The sequence below is a fragment of the Hyperolius riggenbachi genome, chromosome 4 (assembly GCF_040937935.1).
Source record: "Hyperolius riggenbachi isolate aHypRig1 chromosome 4, aHypRig1.pri, whole genome shotgun sequence".
In the NCBI taxonomy this organism is placed as follows: domain Eukaryota; kingdom Metazoa; phylum Chordata; class Amphibia; order Anura; family Hyperoliidae; genus Hyperolius; species Hyperolius riggenbachi.
In genome coordinates this window covers 377,172,789-377,196,306 of record NC_090649.1, presented here as the reverse complement: position 1 = coordinate 377,196,306, position 23,518 = coordinate 377,172,789, and the positions used below count along the sequence as shown (strand labels likewise).

The 23,518-nt window shown below is 42.2% G+C and overlaps 1 protein-coding gene and 1 long non-coding RNA gene across 5 annotated transcripts in view; one reads left to right on the top strand and one right to left on the bottom strand.

The window, feature by feature from the left end:
* Positions 1 to 17,083, top strand: part of LOC137504092 (uncharacterized) — a 55,223-nt gene extending 38,140 nt beyond the window's left edge. Inside the window, exons 3-4 of the long non-coding RNA XR_011019416.1 lie at positions 8,937 to 9,027; positions 16,761 to 17,083. This is a non-coding gene — a long non-coding RNA (uncharacterized lncRNA). The remainder of the gene's footprint in view (positions 1 to 8,936; positions 9,028 to 16,760) is intronic.
* Positions 1 to 23,518, bottom strand: part of KIF26B (kinesin family member 26B) — a 568,793-nt gene that overhangs the window by 285,020 nt on the left and 260,255 nt on the right. For all 4 annotated transcript variants that reach the window (XM_068232060.1, XM_068232061.1, XM_068232062.1 and 1 more), the window contains one exon: positions 13,316 to 13,482. In XM_068232060.1, coding sequence (XP_068088161.1) covers positions 13,316 to 13,482 — 167 coding nt within the window. The remainder of the gene's footprint in view (positions 1 to 13,315; positions 13,483 to 23,518) is intronic.

Below are 23,518 nucleotides of genomic sequence, written 5' to 3'. Positions count from 1 at the left end.
CAAGAGGTAAACAATGCTATTAGATAACAAAGGGGGTTAGTAATTAGGACTGTTTCTTCAAAGACCTAGTTTGTGTCAATGTGTCAAGATAGCATCTCTGACTTCTGTAAATAAGGAATGTACGAAGGGGAGGGGGGAACATGGCAGCTTCTATGCCAGGAGAGATTCCATTGAAAGAGAATGTGCTCAGTTCCCTTTAAAGTGGCCACACACCCTACAGTTTTTTTTTAAACATGTTTTCAATTCAAGAATAGTAATCAATTTTTCTGACTGATTGTAACATTTCAAATACCTGACCAATGTACCACACGCATATTAAATTTTTCCTCAATTATGATAAAAATTATTGGAAATTCTGAGAAAATTGCTTGGGTGTATATATTAATAAATTGACAATCTACCACATTCAATTTTCAAAAAAATTTGATATGAAAAAATCCACCATTCCCGATCGACTTTTATCGAATAAAAATGGGAAATCAGATCGGATTTCTTGCTTAAATAAAAATAAAAAAGTTTGATGTTTTTGGAAATCCGATCTTTTATTTATCAAATTGATGTAAAATGGGATCATTTTATTGTATTGTGTGTGGTCACCTCAACACTTACTCACTGTCTCATATCATCCTTAGTGACATGAGACAAAGAATAGGGTGTAAGTGCCTGAGGTCCGTGATATGAGGCATGGATTAGATTGTAAGGTCCTGAGGTCAGTGATCTGAGGATGAGGGGCCACCTCTCCCACATAAGGCAGCTGTAGGCACGTGCCTACAGTGCCTTGTGGAAAATCTGGCTCTGCTCTTATTCCTGGTCAAGACACTATGAAGTTTGAATGCTATCCCTTCGTCTGCATGGGTTTCATCCAGAATCATACTAGCAAGCTAAATCCCTCCCTCCTCACATAGAAAATGCTAAATGCATTAGACTATTATTATCATATTGGATTGTGAGACGCTTTGTGGGAGAGTAAAAATAGTCATACATCAGGCGAATTGGCAGGCGATTAACCATCCGATTCGGTTATTATAATTTAAATGGGTGAAAATCAGTGCTGCCAAGTGCATGCTCAACCGACAACATGACCAATTTCGGGGCAAAATTGGTTGAATTAGACGATCGCACAAATCTGCGGCGGTAATAGCATGTGATACTGGGACAAGCCGCAAACACGATGAAACCCCCAGTGCTGTCCCCCCTAATGTTAAGTGTTCCTCTGTGTTACCTGTCCACGGCCTCCAGGCACACTCTGCTCTCCATACACGTGCGCCCCATGTGGTTACTAATAAGGGCGTGTGTGACGTCAAACGTCACACATGCAGCCTTGTTACTAGGCAACCACATGGCGCGTGTATCACTTGCACTTGGCACTGGGGGACATTTCACATTAGGGGGGTAGCGTTGGGGCGGCGAGGCAGTCGGATGCGGCACACAAGGCCGATTATTGCTCAATTTCAGCATGAAATTGATTGGGAATTAGCCTGCGGTGTATGGGCAGCCGACAGATCTCTCTATAATCAGATTTGATTACGGAGAGATTTGTCTCTTGGTCTAATCTGCCCATCATCGCTAGATGTATGGCTACCTTAAGTGAGAACACATAGTTTACTGTACTTGTAAAGCTCTGCAGAAAATTTTACTGTTATATTAATACATAAATGCAAAATAATGGCAACCTGCAAAAGTGAAATGTAACAACATCTGAGGATTAGTCAAATAGTCAACATTGATACTGTAAAGGTGAACAACGCAAGATTTATTTAAAAAGAAAAAAAAAAGACTTCTGTTCATGCCTATTGAAAAAAAATGTTCATTTATTGACCACTGGGTAACCGCCACAATGGCAATTTAAAACTCATGACCATTTCAAATCTAGAACTAGTCAAACTATTGTAATAAAACAGAAGCGTTTTAAATGTCCTCTGTGGGCTGGACTGTTCTTTTTAATTTTTAATTTCATTTTTAATGAGCCAGGAGCTTATTTGTCTTATTTGTCTATGTTCTTCAAAATGTATTTTACAATTGTGGATTTGAATTGTGAAAATTACGTATTATAAAATTCAAATGTTCTTTGTATGAATTTATACTCAAACCATTTTTTTCTCTAATTTAATATTACATGATTCTATTGTATGGTTGTTTTTAATAAAACAGAATTTACGATTTTTGGTTTTTTTTATTATTATTATTTTTTTTAAATCGCCCATTCCTTCCTCCTCCACTCCTATGATATCTCAGATCCAGGGCCAGATTTACGATAAGGCCCTGTAGGCACATGCCTACAGGCGCATGATGATGGAAAGGCGGCTCAATCCCCTCCCAGAGCAGAGTGCCTTCCTCCCTCCTTCCGTACACAGAGTCCTGATGAGAATGTAAATAAGAGGTTACTCATGCGGCTCTTGGAATTCCACTGATGAGACCTCCCTTCAGTCAGGGGCACCTCTAGCTACATAATACTGATGTTTTGCTAACTACCTAATACTTAGTGGCCCCTCTAGCTACCACTGGCGTAACAATAGGCCCTGCAGCCCCTGCTCCCGCGAGGGGGGGCCCGGGCCCCCCCTGGGGCCCGCTCGGGGCCGTTTTGTGGGGGCTGGAGGGGTGGCAGCATGAGGAGAAAGCCTTGGCCACAGTCGGCGGGGAGAGGGGAAGTCCCCCCCCTCTCCCTCACCTCGGGGCTCTCCCCTCTGCGCTCCCCTCCAGCTAGTTACAGTGTGGGCAGCGGGAGGCAGATTCATACCTTCCGTGCGTTCCACCGTATACTCCTCGCTCTAGCTGCTGACGTCACTTCCGGAAGTGACGTCACTTCCGGACGTGACGTCAGCCGCTAGAGCGAGGAGTATGCGGTGGAACGCACGGAAGAAGGTATGAATCTGCCCGCCGCTGCCCGCTGCACACACTGTAACTAGCTGGAGGGGAGCGCAGAGGGGAGAGCCCCAAGGTGAGGGAGAGGGGGGGAACTTCCCCTCTCCCCGCCGACTGTGGCCAAGGCTTTCCCCTCATGCTGCCACCCCTCCAGCCCCCACAAAATGGCCACGAGCGGGCCCCAGGGAGGGGGGGGCCCGCTCTGAAATTCTGCAGGGGGGCCCGGTGGGGCCTAGTTACGCCCCTGCTAGCTACTTAATATTGGGGTACTTCTGGTGGGGCAGAAACTGGCCCTATTGAGAACTGAGCCTGGCAGATCATTGTGGAGAGTTCTGCAACTGTGATGTGACTCCAGGCAAAAAATGAACCTGCTATTTAAAAAAAAAACAACAATAACAAAAATTCAGAACAGCATTGGATGGTTTAGCCCTTGTGTGGATGCTTGGCCATTTTTTAATACACATGGCATTCTACTTTAAATTCTCACTTTGTGAATGTTTTTTTTTTACTTAGGCTTGGAACAAACTTGCATCTGTGGCAATTGGGCGCAGTTTTCCCCCAATGATTTCACACATATAGTGTCCATTTTAACTCGCTTCACCCACCATAGACCTTTGGCACTTGATGGCAGTCTATGGCATTCACATGTGAATCACGATTTTATGCAGCAGTGACTTAGGTCAAGAAATCGCAGGGCTCCAAACAAGCATGTGCGTCACCACTGGAAAGCATTATGTGCGATTTTAAACAGGTGTGGTCCCAGCCTATATCAATAAGAAGTTGAAGGGTGCTGCTGCCAAACTGAAGTTTGTAAACCTCATAAGTACAAAGGAATAATGAGTATGTTAATCAGCATATGTATGCATCCTAAATGTGAAGTTGTATCTGATCAGATTACTTCCATTGATTTAATAGCTCTATATGTAAAAACGGATTTGTTGTATTACTACATAATTAGCAAGCTAATAATTACAAAGTATTGTAAATGAAAAAAAAAAAACACTTTTTAAGTGTTTAAAGGGACTCCGAGCTCACGAAAAAAAGAAAAGTTGTACTCACCAGGGGCTTTCTCCAGCCCAGTGCTGGTCGGGAGGTCCCACGCCGGCGTCCTGGCTCCTCTCCTTCTCCCCGCTCCGGTATAGCTGACAGGCCGCAGCCCGGGCGACACTCGGTGGAGTGTCGGGCTGCAGCTTCCGCGTATGACGCGGATTACGTCACACGCCGGCCGCCTCGCGTCATCACGGCGGCCGGCGTGAAAGTACTGCGCATGCGCGATTAAAGCGCGCATGCGCAGTACTTTCACGCCGGCCGCCGTGATGACGCGAGGCGGCCGGCGTGTGACGTAATCCGCGTCATACGCGGAAGCTGCAGCCCGACACTCCACCGAGTGTCGCCCGGGCTGCGGCCTGTCAGCTATACCGGAGCGGGGAGAAGGAGAGGAGCCAGGACGCCGGCGTGGGACCTCCCGACCAGCACTGGGCTGGAGAAAGCCCCTGGTGAGTACAACTTTTCTTTTTTTCGTGAGCTCGGAGTCCCTTTAACTGTTGGAAGATCACAAACAACAAATGTTCTGAATCTGCTGTCTGTAAAGAAGTACATGCTCAGTTTGTGTCACTTCTGATGTGTGCACTGATGCCTGGCATGTTATCACTCTGCTTATCTGCTACTAGTGTTCTAAATCAAATCTAATGGCTGGTTTACACAAACACTTGAGAAGCTGTACAGTAATCAACTTCAAGGCTGCCACCAACAAACCTCTGACCGCATAGGCATTTACAGAAAGCAGTTGAGGGCATTTACAGGAGTTGTCAAAGGAATATCAAAGCAGTTACTCTTAAAAGTATAGACATTGAATTCTACTAAGGAGGTTAGAGCAGCAACCGCCTCCCAGAATCTCCAAGCAGCACTTCTGCAAACCAGATGTATGGCATAAATTCACAAACGTCTTGAAGTGCCTGTCACAAACTCCTCCATCAATGCTCTCATTCATACAATGGAGAACTAGTAAATATGCTGCCAACACTCTGTTAACTTCAGCCCACAGTGTTGTTCACTTTATGCATCCGAGCAACGTTCACCTCCCATTCATTTGCCAATAACTTTATCACTACTTATCACATTGATATGATCTACCGTATATCTTGTTTCTTCCGCCACCATTTAGGCTTTCTTTGGGTGATACATTTTGCTAAGAATTATTTTATTCTAAATCCATTTTAACAGGAAGATTAAGAAAGAAATGGAAAAAATTCATTATTTCTCAGTTTTTGGCCATTATAGTTTTAAATTAATACATGCTACCGACATGCTACCGTGATTACAACCCATGTATTTTATTTGCACATTTACACTGTTTAAATGATGTCCCTATCACAATTTATGGCACTGATATTTTATTTGGAAATAAAGGTGCATTTTTTTAATTTGCGTCCATCACTATATACAAGCCTATAATTAAAAAAAAATATATTAACATACTCTCATGACATGCATATTTAAAAAGTTCAGACCCTTAGGTAACTATTTATGTTGTTTTTTTATTGTAATTTTTTTTGTATTTTTTTGTATTAAAATTTTTATTTGAGTAATTTTTGGTGTGGGAGGTGAACAGCTAATTTTAAATGTAATATAATGTATTTATTTATTAAAAAATGTATGTGGGTGTAGTTTTACTATTTGGTTACAAGATGGCCACAGTCAAAAAGTCCTGGAAGCGGACGATCTCACTTTCAGGAACTAGAATAAGGACAGGAAACTTTTTTTACTCAGAAAGACCGCGGCCTCTGATAAGAGGCCGTCGGTTTTTCTGCGGGGGACTTAGATCAATGAATGGGAATTATATTCCCATTCATTGATCGGGGGGCTAACGGCAGGCGGCGGGAGCGCGTGCGCCTCAGGAGGCAGCAACTGCACAGTCTATCTGGACGAACATATTGAGTGGTTGCAAAAAAACTTTATACTTTCAAAGTAAAATGCACTACTCAAAAATTCAAAGTAAATGCACTACTCACAGTAAAATGCAATATGAATGATCTAATTACTTACAGTAAGTATTAAAATCTGGCATATCAGACAGGGGTTAAACTAGTTCAACTCCTCATGGGGGATTTTATGCATTTTCTTTATTCTTTGCAAAAAGCACTCCCTAGAAAGGATCTATGCCAAGCTGCCAGCCAGCCTCCCTACTTGTTTTCACACTATTTTGCCATTTAGTCTGAGTAACCGCCCATGGGCTTGATTCACTAACCGGCGCTAAGCCGGTTAGTATGCCCTAAGTGTTAGTGTGTGCAAACCACGGCGTTAGGTGGTTTGCTCCCACACAGTTGAAATAATCCCGCTCACTGCGGTTAATAGTGCGCATTGCTGGCCCTTAAAAGTCGCACCCGATGCAACGAAAATGTCGCATCGGGTGCCCGTTAAGCAGCGCTATGATGAGTCACTTCGGGGGCACCCGATGCGTCATTTTCGTCGCATCGGATGAGACTTTTAAGGGCCAGCGGGTGCAACGTTATCGTCACTCCGCGCACTAATATCGGCGCACCCGCGCTGCGCGTGCAGTGCACGGGCCACACACAAAGTAGGTTTGCGCACACTGGCGACCAAAAAGGGCTTTTCACACCGGCGCTAACACTTGAATCAAGCCCATTGTGTTTAAAATGCAGAGAATCTACCATGAGAAGATGGACTAGTCCAAAACCCATCAAATGTTTACTACTTACTTTAAGTGACAAACTAAAAAATAATTTATAATGCATTTTACTGTGTATATATTTTCCCAGACACCTGTGATAGTGGTCCTTTACATCCATTAGAAATGTGCAACCATCCATTAATAATGAATACAGGAATTCAGTTCCGTCACACCTCCAGCAATCTAGATGACTGTAAACCAGATGTAGTAAGGAACATATACATTTTAAACATATGTCAACAACAAAAAACACAGTTGTTTCATTGTATTCAGGCTAACCATTTGTAAACTGAGGTTGTTTAAAATTTGAATGTTTGGATGTCCTATTTTTGCGTGGTCGGAGTGTATGTTTTCAACTGTGATCACAACATTTTCTGCACGCAAGTTTCCTAACTCAAAGCAGCTGAGGTGCTCAATCACATCTGGAATGTCAAGGTTAAAGTATGACCATGAGGGCTCGCATGTTCCCCTATGAGAAGGAAGGGAGTGTTTTTTTTCTAAAATTACAAGCTTGCAAATCTTTGCTCCCTAGAGCACTGGATATGCAACACTGTTATCAATAAGGAATTACTGTATCCTGAGTCTGGAGCTATTTAATTCACTGGCGTTAGTGGAGGCAATGAAGAAGTGTTTTGTCCTTCCATGACTTCTGTACACTGTTCCGCAATCTTGAGTCTTGTGCTTAACCTTGCTCTGTGATACCTTAATAAAGTGAAAATGTTATGAACTGCAATCAAGGAAAATGTTCATGCTATTTCAATTTTGTACCTTGAAACATAACATTCTTTTCACCAAATTATGCTGCTATATAGTGATCCCAGCCCTCCTTATTAAAAAAAAAAATGATTTAAGAATTGGATATAGTTTCTATTCTCCTCTGCAAATGTTACTTTTCTAAATCCCGCTGGAGTCTTACATTTCAGCTAGAACAATTTCTGCATCTTAAACATGATCATCATTGTCCATTTCCTTGGCAACAAGTTAGGAACAACTTAGGTGAGATTACTGTAATTTTACCATTCAACCTAAATACCAGCCCTTCACAGAAGGACAGAGAAGATAGTGTGGCATTTGCTTAATACAATAAAGTGCAGTTATCAACATGTCAGCTGAGAGTTGATCTTACTAAAATAACTGTTACAAATTTAGTGGAGAAAAAAGTTGACAGATGTAGTCCTTGAAATGGATCCCATGTGTACTGAGCAAAGTAAAACAAAAAAAACAAAAACACTTGTTAGAAAATCCATCTAGCAAAATACCCTCAAAATAGCTCAAGGTGACATCAACAAGTTCCTAAATAAATTGCTCTTGTACTATGGCTTATCTGCTACTTCCTTTTTCCATTGGATAGAACAGCTGGCTGAACTGGGCAAACCATGACAGAAGCAGCTACACAGACTGTCACCTAAAATCACTAAATGGTTTAAAGAGGCGCCCTGGTGGTATATAAAAGCATTTAAAAGCAGTTTAAAACCGAGAAAGGTTTGAGGTTGCTTTGAGAGGCTCCCTTAGCTTGCTATTTCAATTGGCCTGGCACTGCTATTGGCCTGAGGAAGCGGGCTCAGACCCGTGAAACGCGTTGCCTCGGTTTGAGGTTGCTTTGAGAGGCTCCCTTAGCTTGCTATTTCAATTGGCCTGGCACTGCTATTGGCCTGAGGAAGCGGGCTCAGACCCGTGAAACGCGTTGCCTGTGCTACCAATAAAATCTTTTGTCCCTACAAAGATTTGTCGTCCTTGAGGTAAGCAACCTCAAACCTTTCTCGGTTTTAAACTGCTTTTAAACACTTTTATATACCACCAGGGCGCCTCTTTAAACCATTTAGTGCATCCCTAACCCCCATACGATACCTGTGTGAGGGGTGAAGGCAGAACATATGTGGTTTACACCACGGTGGACATCTGCCTCCCTTCTTTTTTCCAAGGAGAGCAACCGCATCCAGGTCCTTAGTGACCTCCCCGAGTGGAGTTGGGTTAATTGTCTCCACCTGCTTCCTGTGGTCGGTTGCCCCCTTGCAACCCACTCTTGTGAGTAGATTCTTATCTTCTACATTGACAATTTTGACTAAACATATTACACTATTGGGCTCCCGTGTTTTTTGTTTCCTGTGCCTTTTCCCCAGAAGGTGTCCTGACACCAATCATCCACTACTGTGACCTAAAATGATCAAGAAAAATAATTTTAGCTAACAATGTCTCAAGCCTGTCTGGGGCCTGAAGTAAGCATTATTCATGCATATAATCTCCACTGAAGTGGTGAAAGGGTGGAAGTTAATGGTTAAATATCTGCAATTATACATAAAAGATACTAATCACACCCTTCCTTTGGATAGTCTCTAAGACCAAGATACAATTAGTTAAGTGATTTTAATATTGTATTTTCTAGTTATGTGTGTACTCCAAATACCCATGTACTGGGGGATAATGATGTGCCAAAGGGCTGCTGCATTGGACGATATGTGCAAAATGATGGACAGGTGAGTAAAATAATGGCTCTCAAAATGCCATTTTTGGTAGTGTTTTCTATCAATCACAGTATAGAGTATTTTACCAATATATTAATTAATATAGCAAGATATAAATGAAGCAGAGTTCGTCTTGCATAGCTCACATTTGATCAGTATGAAATATAAATGAGTCATAAAGTGAAAAAATGTAGTCTCCTGACCAAATTGACGCTAAAACAGTATAGTGGTGGGCTGGTAAAGCGTGTCTTACTAATGCCCCCATGTGGTGAACATTAGTCCAATATATCAGCACACCAATTTCAATCAAACACACTCTTTATTGAGTCATATGTTTCCACGAGAAGTTAGCCAACAATTGTTTTGGGGCCGCGCAGGGTCCCCTTTATCAAGGCGTGTGGCTCACCCTTGATAAAGGGGGACCCTGCGCGGCCCCCGAAACAATTGTCAGCTAACTTCTCGTGGAAACATATGGCTCAATAAAGAGCATGTTTGATTGAAATTGGTGTGCTGATACATCGGACTACTGACTACTGAAAGGGGCATTGCCTATGCCGCAGTATCAAGCACCCTAATGCTATCTGATGGAGTGCCCATCCAAATCTCTTTTACTACATGTGGTAAACAAGACTCATGGTCAGGGACAGCTGGCTTTTAATGCTGCAAAGTAGTATCTTCATCAGGCACAGTATGTTACAGAAGTGCCATTGTTTTAAAGTCCAATTACAACAAAATATTTAAGAAGAAAGACACATTGGCCCACATGCAAACATCAAAAGTATCAAAGTAATACTTTTACACCCTGGCAATAAAATGCCTTTTAAAGAGAATCTGTAACGTTAAAACGTCCCATGGGGTTCAGGATCCTAATGAGGCTTCCCACTTCGTCCTCCGTCCTTCAGGGGTCTCGCTGCAGCCCTCCGTACAGCGGTGACGTCAATATTTAGCTTCCCGGCTCCTGCGCAGGCGCTCTGACGGCTGTCGGCTCCGAAGTAGGCGGAAATACCCGATCGCCGTCGGGTCTGCTCTACTGCGCAGGCGCAAGTCTCTGGCGCCTGCGCAGTAGAGCGGACCCGACTGAGATCGGGTATTTCCGTCTACTTCCGAGCCGAAAGCAGCCACAGCGCCCCCGCTGGAGCCTGCAAAGGTAAATTTTGAATTGACAGTCGGGTCTGTCGGCGGCTGTTCGGAGGGCTGCAGCGAGACCCCCGTGGGACAGAGGACAGCGTGGGAAGCCTCATTAGGATCCCGAGGCTTCCCCCACCCGAGGTGAGTACCCCCAGGGGATATTTTTGATGTTACAGTGTCTCTTTAAACAACCAGCAAACAAGGATATGCTCATAATTACTTCACCAACTTTTTGGCACTTTTTCAATTTCAAAGTGCTAAAAAATAATTTGCTGAAAAGTTGAAAAATAATCTCCTAGGTAAAATCTCAGGAGAAAAAAAGTTAATTGAATAAGGGCCAATGTGTTTATCTACTACGGCTGGAGAACAGCAATGAAGACTGGAGAACATAGAAAAGTGATCCAACCAACCTGGACAGGACCCAAAAGTAAAACCTTCATTTGGGTCAGAGTGCAGTAGTGACCCCTAGACAATTAAAGCCTATGTTAATGAAATGACATGCATACACGTACTGCAAGAACATATCTTTGGTAATTCTAGGATTGCTAAATTAATTGAGGTTGCAAACACATAATTGCATTTGTTCAGCAGGTAATTTGCTATTTGACAGCCTCACTATTTTGTGTTAGAACCGTAGCAGGTGTAGCAAATGTCTAACATTTAACATTGGATACATTTTGAAAAATCTAGGCCTAAGTCTGCTGGATCATTTACATTTTGTTTGTTTTTTTTACTGTTTTCCTGTTTTAGCGAATGAACCTCATTTCTACATTCTTGGGGACCCTGTTTGCACTTCAGAGGCAGTATGTGCCTTTAGAACAATAATTCTTCTATAATATTCTTTGTCTAAAGAAGATGCTTTGAAGCATCAAAAGTGAGCCAGAAATCCCGGGCTGCAGTTAGTCATTAAAGATTTTATCAATAGCTTTGGATCCCAACACAAATACCCCAGGGGATATTCAATCCATTACAGTAGGTTTTGAGAATAAAAAATAAGGTTTCATACATGAAACTAAATATATTAAATTGATGAAAAACAAGTAATGTTTAAAAAGTATTTATATACATTTCCCTAAGGCTTTGATAGGTACATATGACCATAGTAGGGGTTAGAATGTGAGCCCCTCTAAGGGACAGCTAATGAAAAGACTGTATACTTTGTTAAGTGTTATATACATACTAATTAAATAAATAAATAAAATAAGTACACAATTATGAGGTACTCTGAATAAATATATAATAGTATCAGGGGTACTTGAGATGAATGTTTTCCGTAATACAGGGTATCTGGCTATCACCACCTTGTATGAAAACTCACAGGCTTTGATAACATTGAGAAACACTGATCCACAGTATCTTCATCATTTCTTGTTTAGGATGTGACACAACGTAGGCAGCTCACCTGACCATTTGATTACAATGTATGCTTGATCAACTTTGTCACCACATGGGTTTGTGTTGCTGAAGCTGCACGTTCTGTGACTATCACTCTTTGACTGATTTATGATATCTAAAGTATTTTCACTTTCTTAGTGATCAAGGTCTGATTACAAATGTATTTATCCTTGAGCAATCAACTCATATTATCCAATCCTTTCTCTGTAGAAGTAAGCGTCTGACCACAAACCATATCTTAACGTTCTTGAGGGAATCTCTCTAAATTTAATATCCCACATGATTTATTCATATGGCTACCTTGTTATCGGTGTTTACGATATACTGGTTGTAAGGTGTTATGTACAAAATTCACTAACATTGTGTCCTGCATGCTTGTCTACATAAAACGGAGTTTTAGATCTTTTAAACCCAAGTTGTTTTAGTTGTATTTCTAACACAGCTCTTAATATTTTTACAAATTCAATGTATTTTCTTGAACTATTTGGAGCACGAAAGGATACAAAATATTTGTATTGTATACAGATAACTACAAATCATGGAACAACATAACATTTCAAGGGGTGTCAAACCTAACCATACTTGAGCAACAGCAGGTTCTCATTGGATACAATGCATACAGTAATGTATAATCACGTAAAGACATATGTCTTTATTCAAATCACTTTTTCTCCTAAGTTTTCTCGTACTTGATATTTTCACACCTTATCAATAAAATGCCCATTTTTAGCCACCAGCAAGCTAGAAACTACATTTTTGTTACTTCTTCAATTACAGATAGCTGAAAAGTTATTTTAAAATATGAGAAATTTTCTCCCAAGAGAAAACTTAGGAGAAAAAGTGAATTGGATCAGGCCAATAGAGCATAAAGCTCATGGAGATAGAAATGTGACAATGACTTTCAGACCTACACAGATGGGGAGCCTGCATGCTGAACAGCGTGTCTCCCCAATAAAGTATTAAACAAATCTGTAACCAGGAATATTTAACTCCTCAACAGGCAGTAAGGATATGTTCAGACAGATGTCCATTTTACATTCCATGAAAGGATGGTCAGGATTTTATAGGGATATAAATGAGAATTTTATAATGCTTTCCTATGATTTGCAACGACTGGCCAAATGCTAAGGAAGTGCAAGTCATATTGGTGTACAGGCTTTATCTGCACTTAAAGGACCACAAAAATCTTAACATTTAGAACATACGTAAGCACCTATAGATAAGAAGCATGTTTCTTCCAGAGTAAAATGAGCCATAAATTAAGTTTCTCCTATATTGCTGTCACTTACAGTAAGTAGTAGAAATCTGACATCACCGAAAGGTTTTGGGCTAACTATCTCTCCATAGGGGATTCTCAACATGGCCTTTATTCTTTATAAATACACTCCCTGAAAAAGATTTATACGAAGATGCTGGCCAGCCTCCCTGCCCAGCGTACATTTTTTGGCAGTTGGACAGAGCAACTGCCATTCACTAAGTGCTTTTAAAAATAAAGAAAACCCCTAGAGGGGTTTTTAGGCAGATTTTTTTTCTTTTTAGGTAGTTTAATAATCTATTATCTCAGGTAAGTTTTATTTTGAAAAAATAACTTTTATGGAATAACTACACCAAACCTTACATCTGTAGCAAGGCCAGCTTGGGACACCAAGAATGACCTAATTTAATGTGTCCAAAAGATTTAGTTCCACAAAATTGATTTCAAACATTTACTGGCCTGAAATCATACAGACATTATAATATCAGTAATAGCCACAGTAACAGTAAAAATGAGTGTTACCTTGCAAAGAAAGATGCAGCCACTGAGCTTCCAGTGGATGTTTCACTTGCAACATAAGTTGTATGTGAGGCAGGAAAGCTATATATGGAAGGCTTATCAGCATTGTAGCGGTTCAGTGCTGCTTCAGTCAGCCCCTCACGGTTAGTCTCACTCATCAGCTGGGAGATCTGAAGAGAGAGAAGCAGACAAATTACAATCCTAAGTGTTGTGCACTGAAAATGGTATCTGCAAAACAAAACAAAAATGTAGATTATAAAATCGAGATAAATTCTTTATAAATACTTAGGAGTGAAAAAAAAATAATTATACAGTACAAGAACTAAGTAAATACATTTTGATGAACTCATTTGCAAACCTACATTTCTCTTTATGAAACCACAAGCAATGTTGTAAATTAAAAAAATTATTTATTTGAACACCCAACTCCTAAGCCATAAAACAATAAACGGTATTAACTGGATCTGGAGGCCAAGATATACATCAGTGTGTACATTCAATTATTGCCAGACAGATATAGATGTTCACTGATAGTTCTTATTGATATGAAATAAATACTATCTAAAGGGGCCCATACACCTAACAATTTTCCCGCCGATATACAGCAGATTCGATCACTGTGATCGAATCTGCTGTGAAATCATCGCGCAAACACTGACGGAACGATCGATTTCCATCCAAAATCAATTGTTCCCGTCGATTCCCGACGATCCGTCCGTGCGGAAGATTTTTCTCGATCGCTGGCGAGTCGGGAGTGCGTTCGAATGCCTGACGACCAACGCAATACAGCGGAGATACATTACCTGTTCCGGCTGGCGCGACTCCCCCGGTCTCCGCTGTCTTCTTCTCCGCTCCGGGCTCCAGCCTCCTTGAACTACCTGTCCCGACAGGAAGTTTAAACAGTAGAGCGCCCTCTACTGTTTAATCTTCCCCTGGACAGGAAGTTCAGTGAAGCAAGCCAGCCGGACCAGAGACCAGCGCGGAGAAGAAGACAGCGGAGACCGGGGAAGTCGCGCCGGCCAGATCAGGTAATGTATAGCTGGCGGGCAGGCAGACGGCAGCTTCACAGATTGTGATCGGTTTCATGCTGAAATCGATTCACAATCTGTTTGCAGTAAAGGCAGCCATACGATCCCTCTCTGATCAGATTTGATCAGAGAGGGATCTATCTTTGTTGGTCGAATCTGATGGCAAATCGACCAGTGTATGGCTACCTTTAGACTGGAAGGTTTTGGAGATCGATTTCCAGAAACAATGGTTCTGATTCTGGTTTTAGTAGATTATCCTAGATACTCCTTGGCTGGAAAGCACCAGAATAGTCTGGATTAGTGATAGTCATGTCTAGGGGAACTCAAGCAAAAAGCAATACCTCTATTTTACTAAAATGCTAATTATTGACATCTAAAGTGTACCTTTAGTGGTTGCAACAATGATGAGGATCTGGCCCCTAAATAATGACCTGCTTTCCATTTCACTTCTCAATAGTCAAATACTCAAGAAAATAAGAATTTTAGTCTACAAGATTAACTGTGGATTTGCCAGTAACCATCTGCTATAACTATGAAAACAGTTTGCATTCACACCTCTACACAGTAGCATATCATGCATCCTTTAATAATGTGTGGTCTTCCTGAGACTCTACCTCAAGGCTGTCTAAAATCAATATTATTAACATACAACCAGTACATATACAAAACAGATGCACCAAATCAGATATCTGCCCAGGGACACCTTTACAATGTTTATGGAAATCTCACACTTGAGTGCTGAGATGAAGGCAGGGCTGTGTGCTTATCAGATTGATGGCAGCCAAGACATTCTGTGAAATATTGCCACTGCATTGAACATTTTTCCCAAACAATGAATCCTGTACATAGAATTAACAAGACTTACAAAATGCACACGATCAAATTACCTCTATTGACAGATGCAGTTCGAGTGATTAAAATGTAATTATCTTTAGACCTAGAAGAATGATTGGTATGGTTATGTGTACAGTAAGACTTAACTTGTTAAAATATTATTATCTGCTTTCAGTACTATTGGAAGCCAACACAATGTGCTCCTTTCCTATAGTCATATAGCTGGGACTAAACCTTTTTAGATGAAAAGGTAAAATGCACCAGTGTAAGAGAAGAAGAGTCTTAAAGAAATAATGGCTTAATTAATGGAATCCCCACCATGCTATTCTTCTCCTGAGAGTATATGATATACCCTTGCTGCCTGAGCTGAGCCTGCTGCCATTTCATAAATAACTGATATATAGCACACATTCCCTCCTGTAGAATGTAATTGCTTACCTGTCACAAAAATGCTCTGCTATAAATTACAAATCTGCAGGCTTATATGTAAAATGTAACAACTGATATTATCTGGTGAGAAATCATGCCACAAGAAGTTTACTCCATTTATCTAGCCAACTTTTTTTTTGCATAAATTAATTTTCAACTAAAAGTCAAGCAATGCCTTTCCTTAAAACTGGAGTCATATATTGTTACTTTGATTTGGGACTGAGAAAACTATTTAGCCTTTGGTTGTCAGTATAAGCACAGCCTTATTTTTTCTATAGTTTGGGGGCCCAGAGCCAACTCTGCACAGCCCAGTAGTATATGATTGCCCCCTTGTAGTGCCCTCTATAGCCCCCAGTGGTTGGTTTTGGTGTCTGAATTTGGCTACAGCAGGTGTCCAGGCTTACGATATAGTGGTAGAGCACTGGGGGTTACAAGTTAGTGTTAGGTGTAAGTAGGGGGCACCTTAGTGTAATATGTAGTTAGAGGAGGCAGAGTAATGTTAGGCATAGGTTGGGGAGGGTTAGTGTGAGATTTATGTCAGAAAAAGTGATAGTAGAATATCATTAACATTACCAATATTATTCTAATGGCAACATCTCATGTCCATCTTAATAAGCACCTCTTTTACATGTTTGTGTATCATGTACATGTCCAAACAAGGGGTTTTTAGGTGTTTTTCAGCTTGATGCACCAAATTGTGGTGGTTACCAGTCACTTAACTGGGTACCTTGTATGACTGAAACTTAATTAAAATGAAAAGTACACAGCACTGTAAAAACGAAGTATCATATGGCAAAGAATGAGATTCCAGATGTCATCTACCTAGCGCAAAATAGGAAAGCCAGAAGCTGATTTGTTACTGTAGGCAACACCTCTCTGACACCTAAACAGATCCATCAAGTATAGCAGCCCATTTTAAACATGATGAAAAAGATTCTCTCCTTCTCAAGTACATAAGAGGTTAATACACATTAAACATGTTCTTTGTGTTTTTTAATTAGCTCACAATAAGACTCAAAAATCACAGGGAAAAATTGTGCCCTGTGATTTATAGTCAATACATTTACAATCTCTGTTTCCATCCTATAATTTTCTTTCCTTTATCATCTCTTTACGCTTCTACCTTTATCTGACATTTGTGTTTTTTCATTGCACAGTTCCCTTCAGGGAGGCAGCAGAGGAAGCTGAACAAGTCGGAGTTTGGTTCCTTTAATATCACTTGCACTGATCTTACAGGTCAATGACCTTTTGCTAGCAGTGTCTCATGTTGTGGAAAAAGAAAAGCCACTGGACTGTGTCAGCATGTGGGCCATGTAAAGGGCACTAATGATCCAGAAAACAATCTGCCTTCAAGGCACAGTGATACTTGAATCTCTTCACTTGATACCCACGCAGCAATATGTGTCAGATGTAACCCTGTTATCAGAATATATTGACAGTGGCATGACACTGTCACAGTCATATACAGAAACATGCACAACAGCAACTTCCTCTGTCTATCTTTTTATTCATTCCACTAAATATACAGATGCTTTACCTGAATCAAAGCTTATATCAATCATTAAGATAACAACTTAGGGAAATATTCAAGTAACGCTATCATATGACACTGTAAAAGGTGTCTTAACATTTTGTAGCATGTTTGAAAGAAACTATTTATATGCTAATTAATTGTTTACCAAGTCAGAATGGAAATCTGCCAATCATGGATGGCACAGCCTGTGGAGACGTGAGATTCGGAGGAGTCACTGGAGTGAGACTCCACTTTCACTGAAAATTGTTACAGATGTTTATCAGAGCTACGCAAGACTTTTTTTAATATGTTATTTAAAAAAAAAAATACCTTTCCATTTAAATTTTTCAGCCAGCTATGAATTTCCACAACTGATTGAATCAGAAATCTCATCTATCTGCAAGCCAAGCCTGGAATTTGCTCTCTGTTTGTGGATTACGGACTACCAAAAAACCCTCCAATTTTGCTGCAGCAGGAAATGACTGCACAGATCAGGAGATTGTTACCGTAAATACTCGCATATATGCCAAATTTTTGGGACCAAAAAAGTGGGCCAAAAGTTTGGGTCCCGGTTTATATGCGAGTCTCGAGATGGTAGCGACCCCCTGCATGCAAAAACTACAGCTATAGGTGTCACCGATACAATATATGCGGTAGCTGGTTCCCGATTCCCTGCGTCTGTCATGTGCAATGTTGTGCTGTAGTAGTGATGGCTAATGGCTATGTCCCGCTTCCCCTGCCCTCCTCCCCAGAGCTGAGTGGCATGCATACCTGATGCCTGTGTCCCTCTGACAAGTGTCTGCAAAGCATCAGGAGAACGGATTGTACTACTACTGCTCACTGATCCGTGCTGCCCTTTACTTCCCAGCCGCAGTTTTATTTCTATGACGCTATCTAGTGGCGTCTCTCATCACGTACACTGCTACCAGCGTCATAGAGATGAAGCTGCGACTGAGGCTAGAGCAGGCATAGGCAAACTTGGCCCTCCAGCTGTTAAGGAACTACAACTCCCACAATGCATTGCAGGAGTCTGACAGCCACAGTCATGACTCATAAAGGCAAATGCATTGTGGGACTTGTAACAGCTGGAGGGCCGAGTTTGCCCATGCCTGGGCTAGAGGGATCCCAATGTGGTGCAGACCGGAAAAAAAGAAGCACGGGCCGTTCCAGAGGAGACACGGCAGAGGGACACTTGCACCAGGTATGCATTCCACTCACAGCTGTGGAGTGAGAGGATAGGAGGCACGGGACACAGCCATCACTGAATACACCCTCACAACACTGCACCTGACAGGCAGGCAGGCAGGGAATCAGACACAGGAGCTCTGTGTTGGCACAGCCAGAGCTATATATCTGGGGACACTCAGCCATCAGCCCACATCCCTGGACCCACAGCCCACATCCCTGGACCGACATCCCTGGACCCACAGCCTACATCCCTGGAACCACATCTCTGGACCCACATCCCTGGACCCAGAGCCTACATTCCTGGACCCACAGCCTACATCCCTGGACCCACAGCCCACAACCCTGGACCCACAGCTCACAGCCTTGGACCCTCAGCCATCACCCCACAGCTCTATATGTCATCAGCCCACATCCCTGAACCCTCAGCCATCACCCCACAGCCTACAGCCCTGGACCCATAGCTATCACCCTAGTCACAGCTCTATATCACACCCTGGGCTTATATGCGGGTCAATAATATTTTCCTGTTTTCAGAGGTAAAAGTTGGGGGTCGGCTTATACGCGGGGTCAGCTTATATGCGAGTATATATGGTACTTTTTTTTCCCACACCTGGATAAATTCAATGACTAGCAGCAAACTTGGATATCCAATATCACAGTGTCTGTTAGGAATACTGAAGGATAGCTGTGTTTTACATGCTACTAAGCTCAAACCAGGTTTGGCATCAATCACTGCAATGTACAGAGCTGAAGGGTTTGCCTTTTACTTAACTATTATTATTAAGTATTTATATTATGCCAACATCTTCCGCAGTGCTTTAACCTTCCTGGCTGTAATCCCGAGCTGAGCTTGGGCTATGCCGCGCAGGAAGATATCTCAGCCCCTGGTAGGGCGATTTTGCTCATTTAAAGCGCTGTGCGCGCAGCTAGCACTTTGCTAGCCACGGGCACAGCTTGATCGCCGCCGCTCTGCGGCAATCGTCCGCACGCAGCGGCGGAACAGGGCCCCAGCCAGAGCCCTGCGCTGCCCAGACCAATGCGTTCCGGGCAGCGCTATGGGCTGGATTGGAGGCGTCTGACGTCAGGACGTCGGCTGACGTCCATGACGTCATTCTGATCGTCGCCATGGCGACAGGAGAAGCCAAACAGGGGAACGCGTTATGTACGCGTTCCCCTGTTTGCTATTGATGCCGGCGACGATCGCACTAGAGGGACACATGCGCCCTATAGTGGTGTTTCATGTAGCTACCACTCTGGTAGCTTTACATGAAACAAAATTTTTTTTATTTCTGCCTATTTGGCAGAAAAAATAAACCGCCAGGAAGGTTAAAGAGTAAAGTCTTATCACTCATTTTCCCTCCGAGGTGCTCACAATCTAATTTTTCATAATAGTTTACGGCCACTTAAGGTGGAAGCCAACTAACTTATCTGTACATTTTGGGGATGTAAGGGGAAATCAGAGTGCCCCGTGCAGAGAGGGAGAACATACCAACTTCGTGCACAGTAAATTTGTAAGCTCAAATTAAATATTTTGTTTTTTTTAATGCGGTCTGTGTTCCTGTTGAAGAGAATTACCCTACTTCCTGTCTCCATCGAGATTTGTGGCTTTAATATAAAATCTAAGAGTACCAAGAACAGAAACTGTCGGATGGCAATAAAACTACTTGGGGGCACTTAACATTTTGTCAGGCTACAACAAAGTTGTATTTGTTGCTATCACTGTTGAGATTTCCAAACGTCCCACCTGGACAGGAAATTATGGAAATTTCTTCACGTGGACACAGGAAAACAATAATCCATGAGACATTACTATACTACTACTAACATTAATAGCTATCATGAGTGCCATTCAGTCCCACTACTAAAACCAGTCAATTCAAGTTGGTACAAAGAAGAGAATAATAACAATACTTGTGTACCAGTGCAGCTTAGTTCCATCAATGAAACAAAGTCTTTACCTTAAAAGCAATATTATTGTTTTTCTGTTCCAAATATAACACACTACTTTCAGTATATCCAGAAAAGGCAGTCCCACTCTTGTGTATGCACAGTATGTAACTCAGTACCCTCAATCTCTCCCATATGCTGTCATGCTTACACTGTGCTTTGAATAAACAAAACAACACAGTACCTCCAGTCTTGATGTCTCAATGTGGGAATCTTTGTACCCCATGAGGATTTCCACAATGAAAATGTCCGGAGGTGCTGTATTGTTATTGTTGATGGATTTACCATGAGGTAAAGAATGATGGCATTGGGTCACAATCTGTGCATATGTTACGGCCAGAACCCGAAGTGTGGCCACTTCGCGTTCAGGCCAGCCACTTCGGGTTCTGGCCGGCCAATGTGCGAAGTGGCCGCAGCGGAGCGGCCAATGTCAGAAATGTAATTACTACACTAAGCTACAATGTATTTTACGGCCGTCTCGCTGCGGCCAAATGTATAACAACCTGCTTAATTTCATTAAATATAGCCGGTGGCAATGTAATAGATGAAGCCTCCGGCTTTCGCACTGCCTCCTCCTCCTCTCCTCCTCCCCCCCCTCCCCGCCTCTCCCTGCCTCCTATACGATACGGAGCAGCCGGCGGGGACACGCGTCGTTCGGCGCGTTCTTGCAGAGCGGGTGCTCTGCTTCCCCTGCCGCGACGAATGACTCTCGGGGACACGCGTGTCCCCGCCGGCTGCTCCGTATCGTATAGGAGGCAGGGAGAGGCGGGGAGGGGGGGGAGGAGGAGGAGAGGAGGAGGAGGCAGTGCGAAAGTCGGCGGCTTCATCTATTACATTGCCGCCGGCTATATTTAATGAAATTAAGCAAGTTGTTATACATTTGAGACGGCCGTAAAATACATTGTAGCTTAGTGTAGTAATTACATTTCTGACATTGGCCGCTCCGCTGCGGCCACTTCGCACATTGGCCAGCCAGAACCCGAAGTGGCTGGCCAGAACGCGAAGTGGCCACACTTCAGGTTCTGGCCGTAACACATACATAAAGTGGGAATGGATTAACTAGATACATGGAAAGTGTGTCATATTTGGAAGTAGAAAGAAGACTCGCATTCAATTTAAGAAGGATTTTAGACTTCAGGGGCCTGATGCACGAGGTGCCAGTAAATTTGCCATGTGCAGCCAAGGCACAGCAATATTTCCGGTACTATCATCATCAGAGAACTAAGCATTGTGCAGTAAGTAGGAGGTGCAGTACATGGGTATTAATAAAGTAAACAGAAAAAAAGAGAAAAATGTTGGATTAATAAAAGTCTTGAACCAAAGAGGTGTGCAGGCTATTAATGTACCTCATCCTAAAGCCATTGCTCCCACAACAGCTGACCATTACTGGCTAAGAGTGCAGTATTTTACCAGCTTTAAATTGAAACTGAGCCAAGTAAAATTATTTAAATAAACACATAATGTATCTGCAAATGAATATTACTTACATCGCAGTCAGTCCTCTTAGAAGCTCACCATTTTCTTCTAACAACGATTCCTTCCAGTTCTGACAAGATCTTGTCAGACTTATCACTCAGGAAGCTGAAAGCCTTAGGGCCCTCTTAGAGTATATCAGTTGCTGTCATTTATAACTAAAAGGTCAATTGATGTGCAAGGTAATGTCCATGTTTCCCTATTGCTCAAGCGATATTACTGGCTAATGGAATGCTGATCTGGAATCTGTTACGGGGTCATTGCCATTTTTAAAATGGAGGATGGAGATTTGATCACAGTGAACAAACGGGACACGGGACAGGAGAAAGAGATTGATAAGCAGACTACAGGGGAGGCTAGTATGACATGTGTGTTTATTTTGACTTTTATTTTTCAGTTCAAGTTCAAGCTTTAAAGACAATGATTCATGGGGAAGGCGAGCTAAGAAAGTTGCTTATGATAGTACCGATAATATTGCCATGAAAGGCTGCATACTGCAAATTTACCGGCGGTTCGTGAATTCAGGCCCTTGACTTAAAGAGACTCCATACCAAAAATTGCATCCTGTTTTTTTTATCATCCTACAAGTTCCAAAAGCTATTCTAATGTGTTCTGGCTTACTGCAGCACGTTCTACTATCACCATCTCTGTAATAAATCAACTTATCTCTCTCTTGTCAGACTTGTCAGCCTGTGTCTGGAAGGCTGCCAAGTTTGGTTCTGTGATGCATCTCCCACCTCCAGGCCCCTCTCTGCACACTGCCTGTGTATTATTTAGATTAGGACAGCTTCTCTCTTCTCTCTTATGTTTTACAAGCTGGATAAATCCTCCTCTGAGCTGGTTGGGCTTTCACATACTGAGGAATTACATACAGACAGAGCTGTCTGCGCTCTGCAGGAAGAAACAGCCTGACACTTCAGTGGAAGATAGCTGCAGGGGGAAAGAAACACACAAATGATCTCTTGAGATTCAAAAGGAAGGCTGTATACAGCCTGCTTGTGTATGGATGTATTTTCTATGTGTGGACATACTGTACATCAACCTACTTCCTGTTTTGGTGGCCATTTTGTTTGTTTATAAACAAACTTTTTAAAACTATTTTTAACCACTTTTAATGCGGCGAGGAGCGGCGAAATTGTGACAGAGGGTAATAGGAGATGTGTCCTAACGCACTGGTATGTTTACTTTTGTGCAATTTTAACAATACAGATTCTCTTTAATTTAATAACAAAATAATAACTGCACACCCCAGCTCCCCCACAAAAACACACACACACACTCTCTCTCTCTTAAAACTGTATCTCTACATTTTTATGAGGAAGAAGTTTTGAATCAGGATGATACCATTTATTGGCTAACTTAGAGATAAATAGAAAAAACTTTTTTATGTATCTCTGAGTTAGCCAATAAATAGTATCATCCTGATTCAAAACTTCTTGCTTTTACTGATGGCTAACACGGTACAACACTCTACTGCTTCTACATTTCTATGAAACTAGGGCTTTAAGAAGCCTTGAAACAGTGTCTAAAGCCCCGTACCCACCTCGCGATTCTTCTGATGATTTTCTCGATGGCGGGCGATTTTTTGAGCGACTGTTTCCGCAATCTCATGACATGGGTAGAGGCGCACGATCACGTGAACGTCACTAAGCGTTGTGCGGCGATAACGACCATCCCCAATGACTCCCGCGCAAAGCACCACGACCGCTTGAAGTCTCGTTCATGTGATCTTGCGCATACCCTCTGGCCGGAAGATGGAGGAAGATGGATCGGGGGAGCGCTTGTCATCTGGGA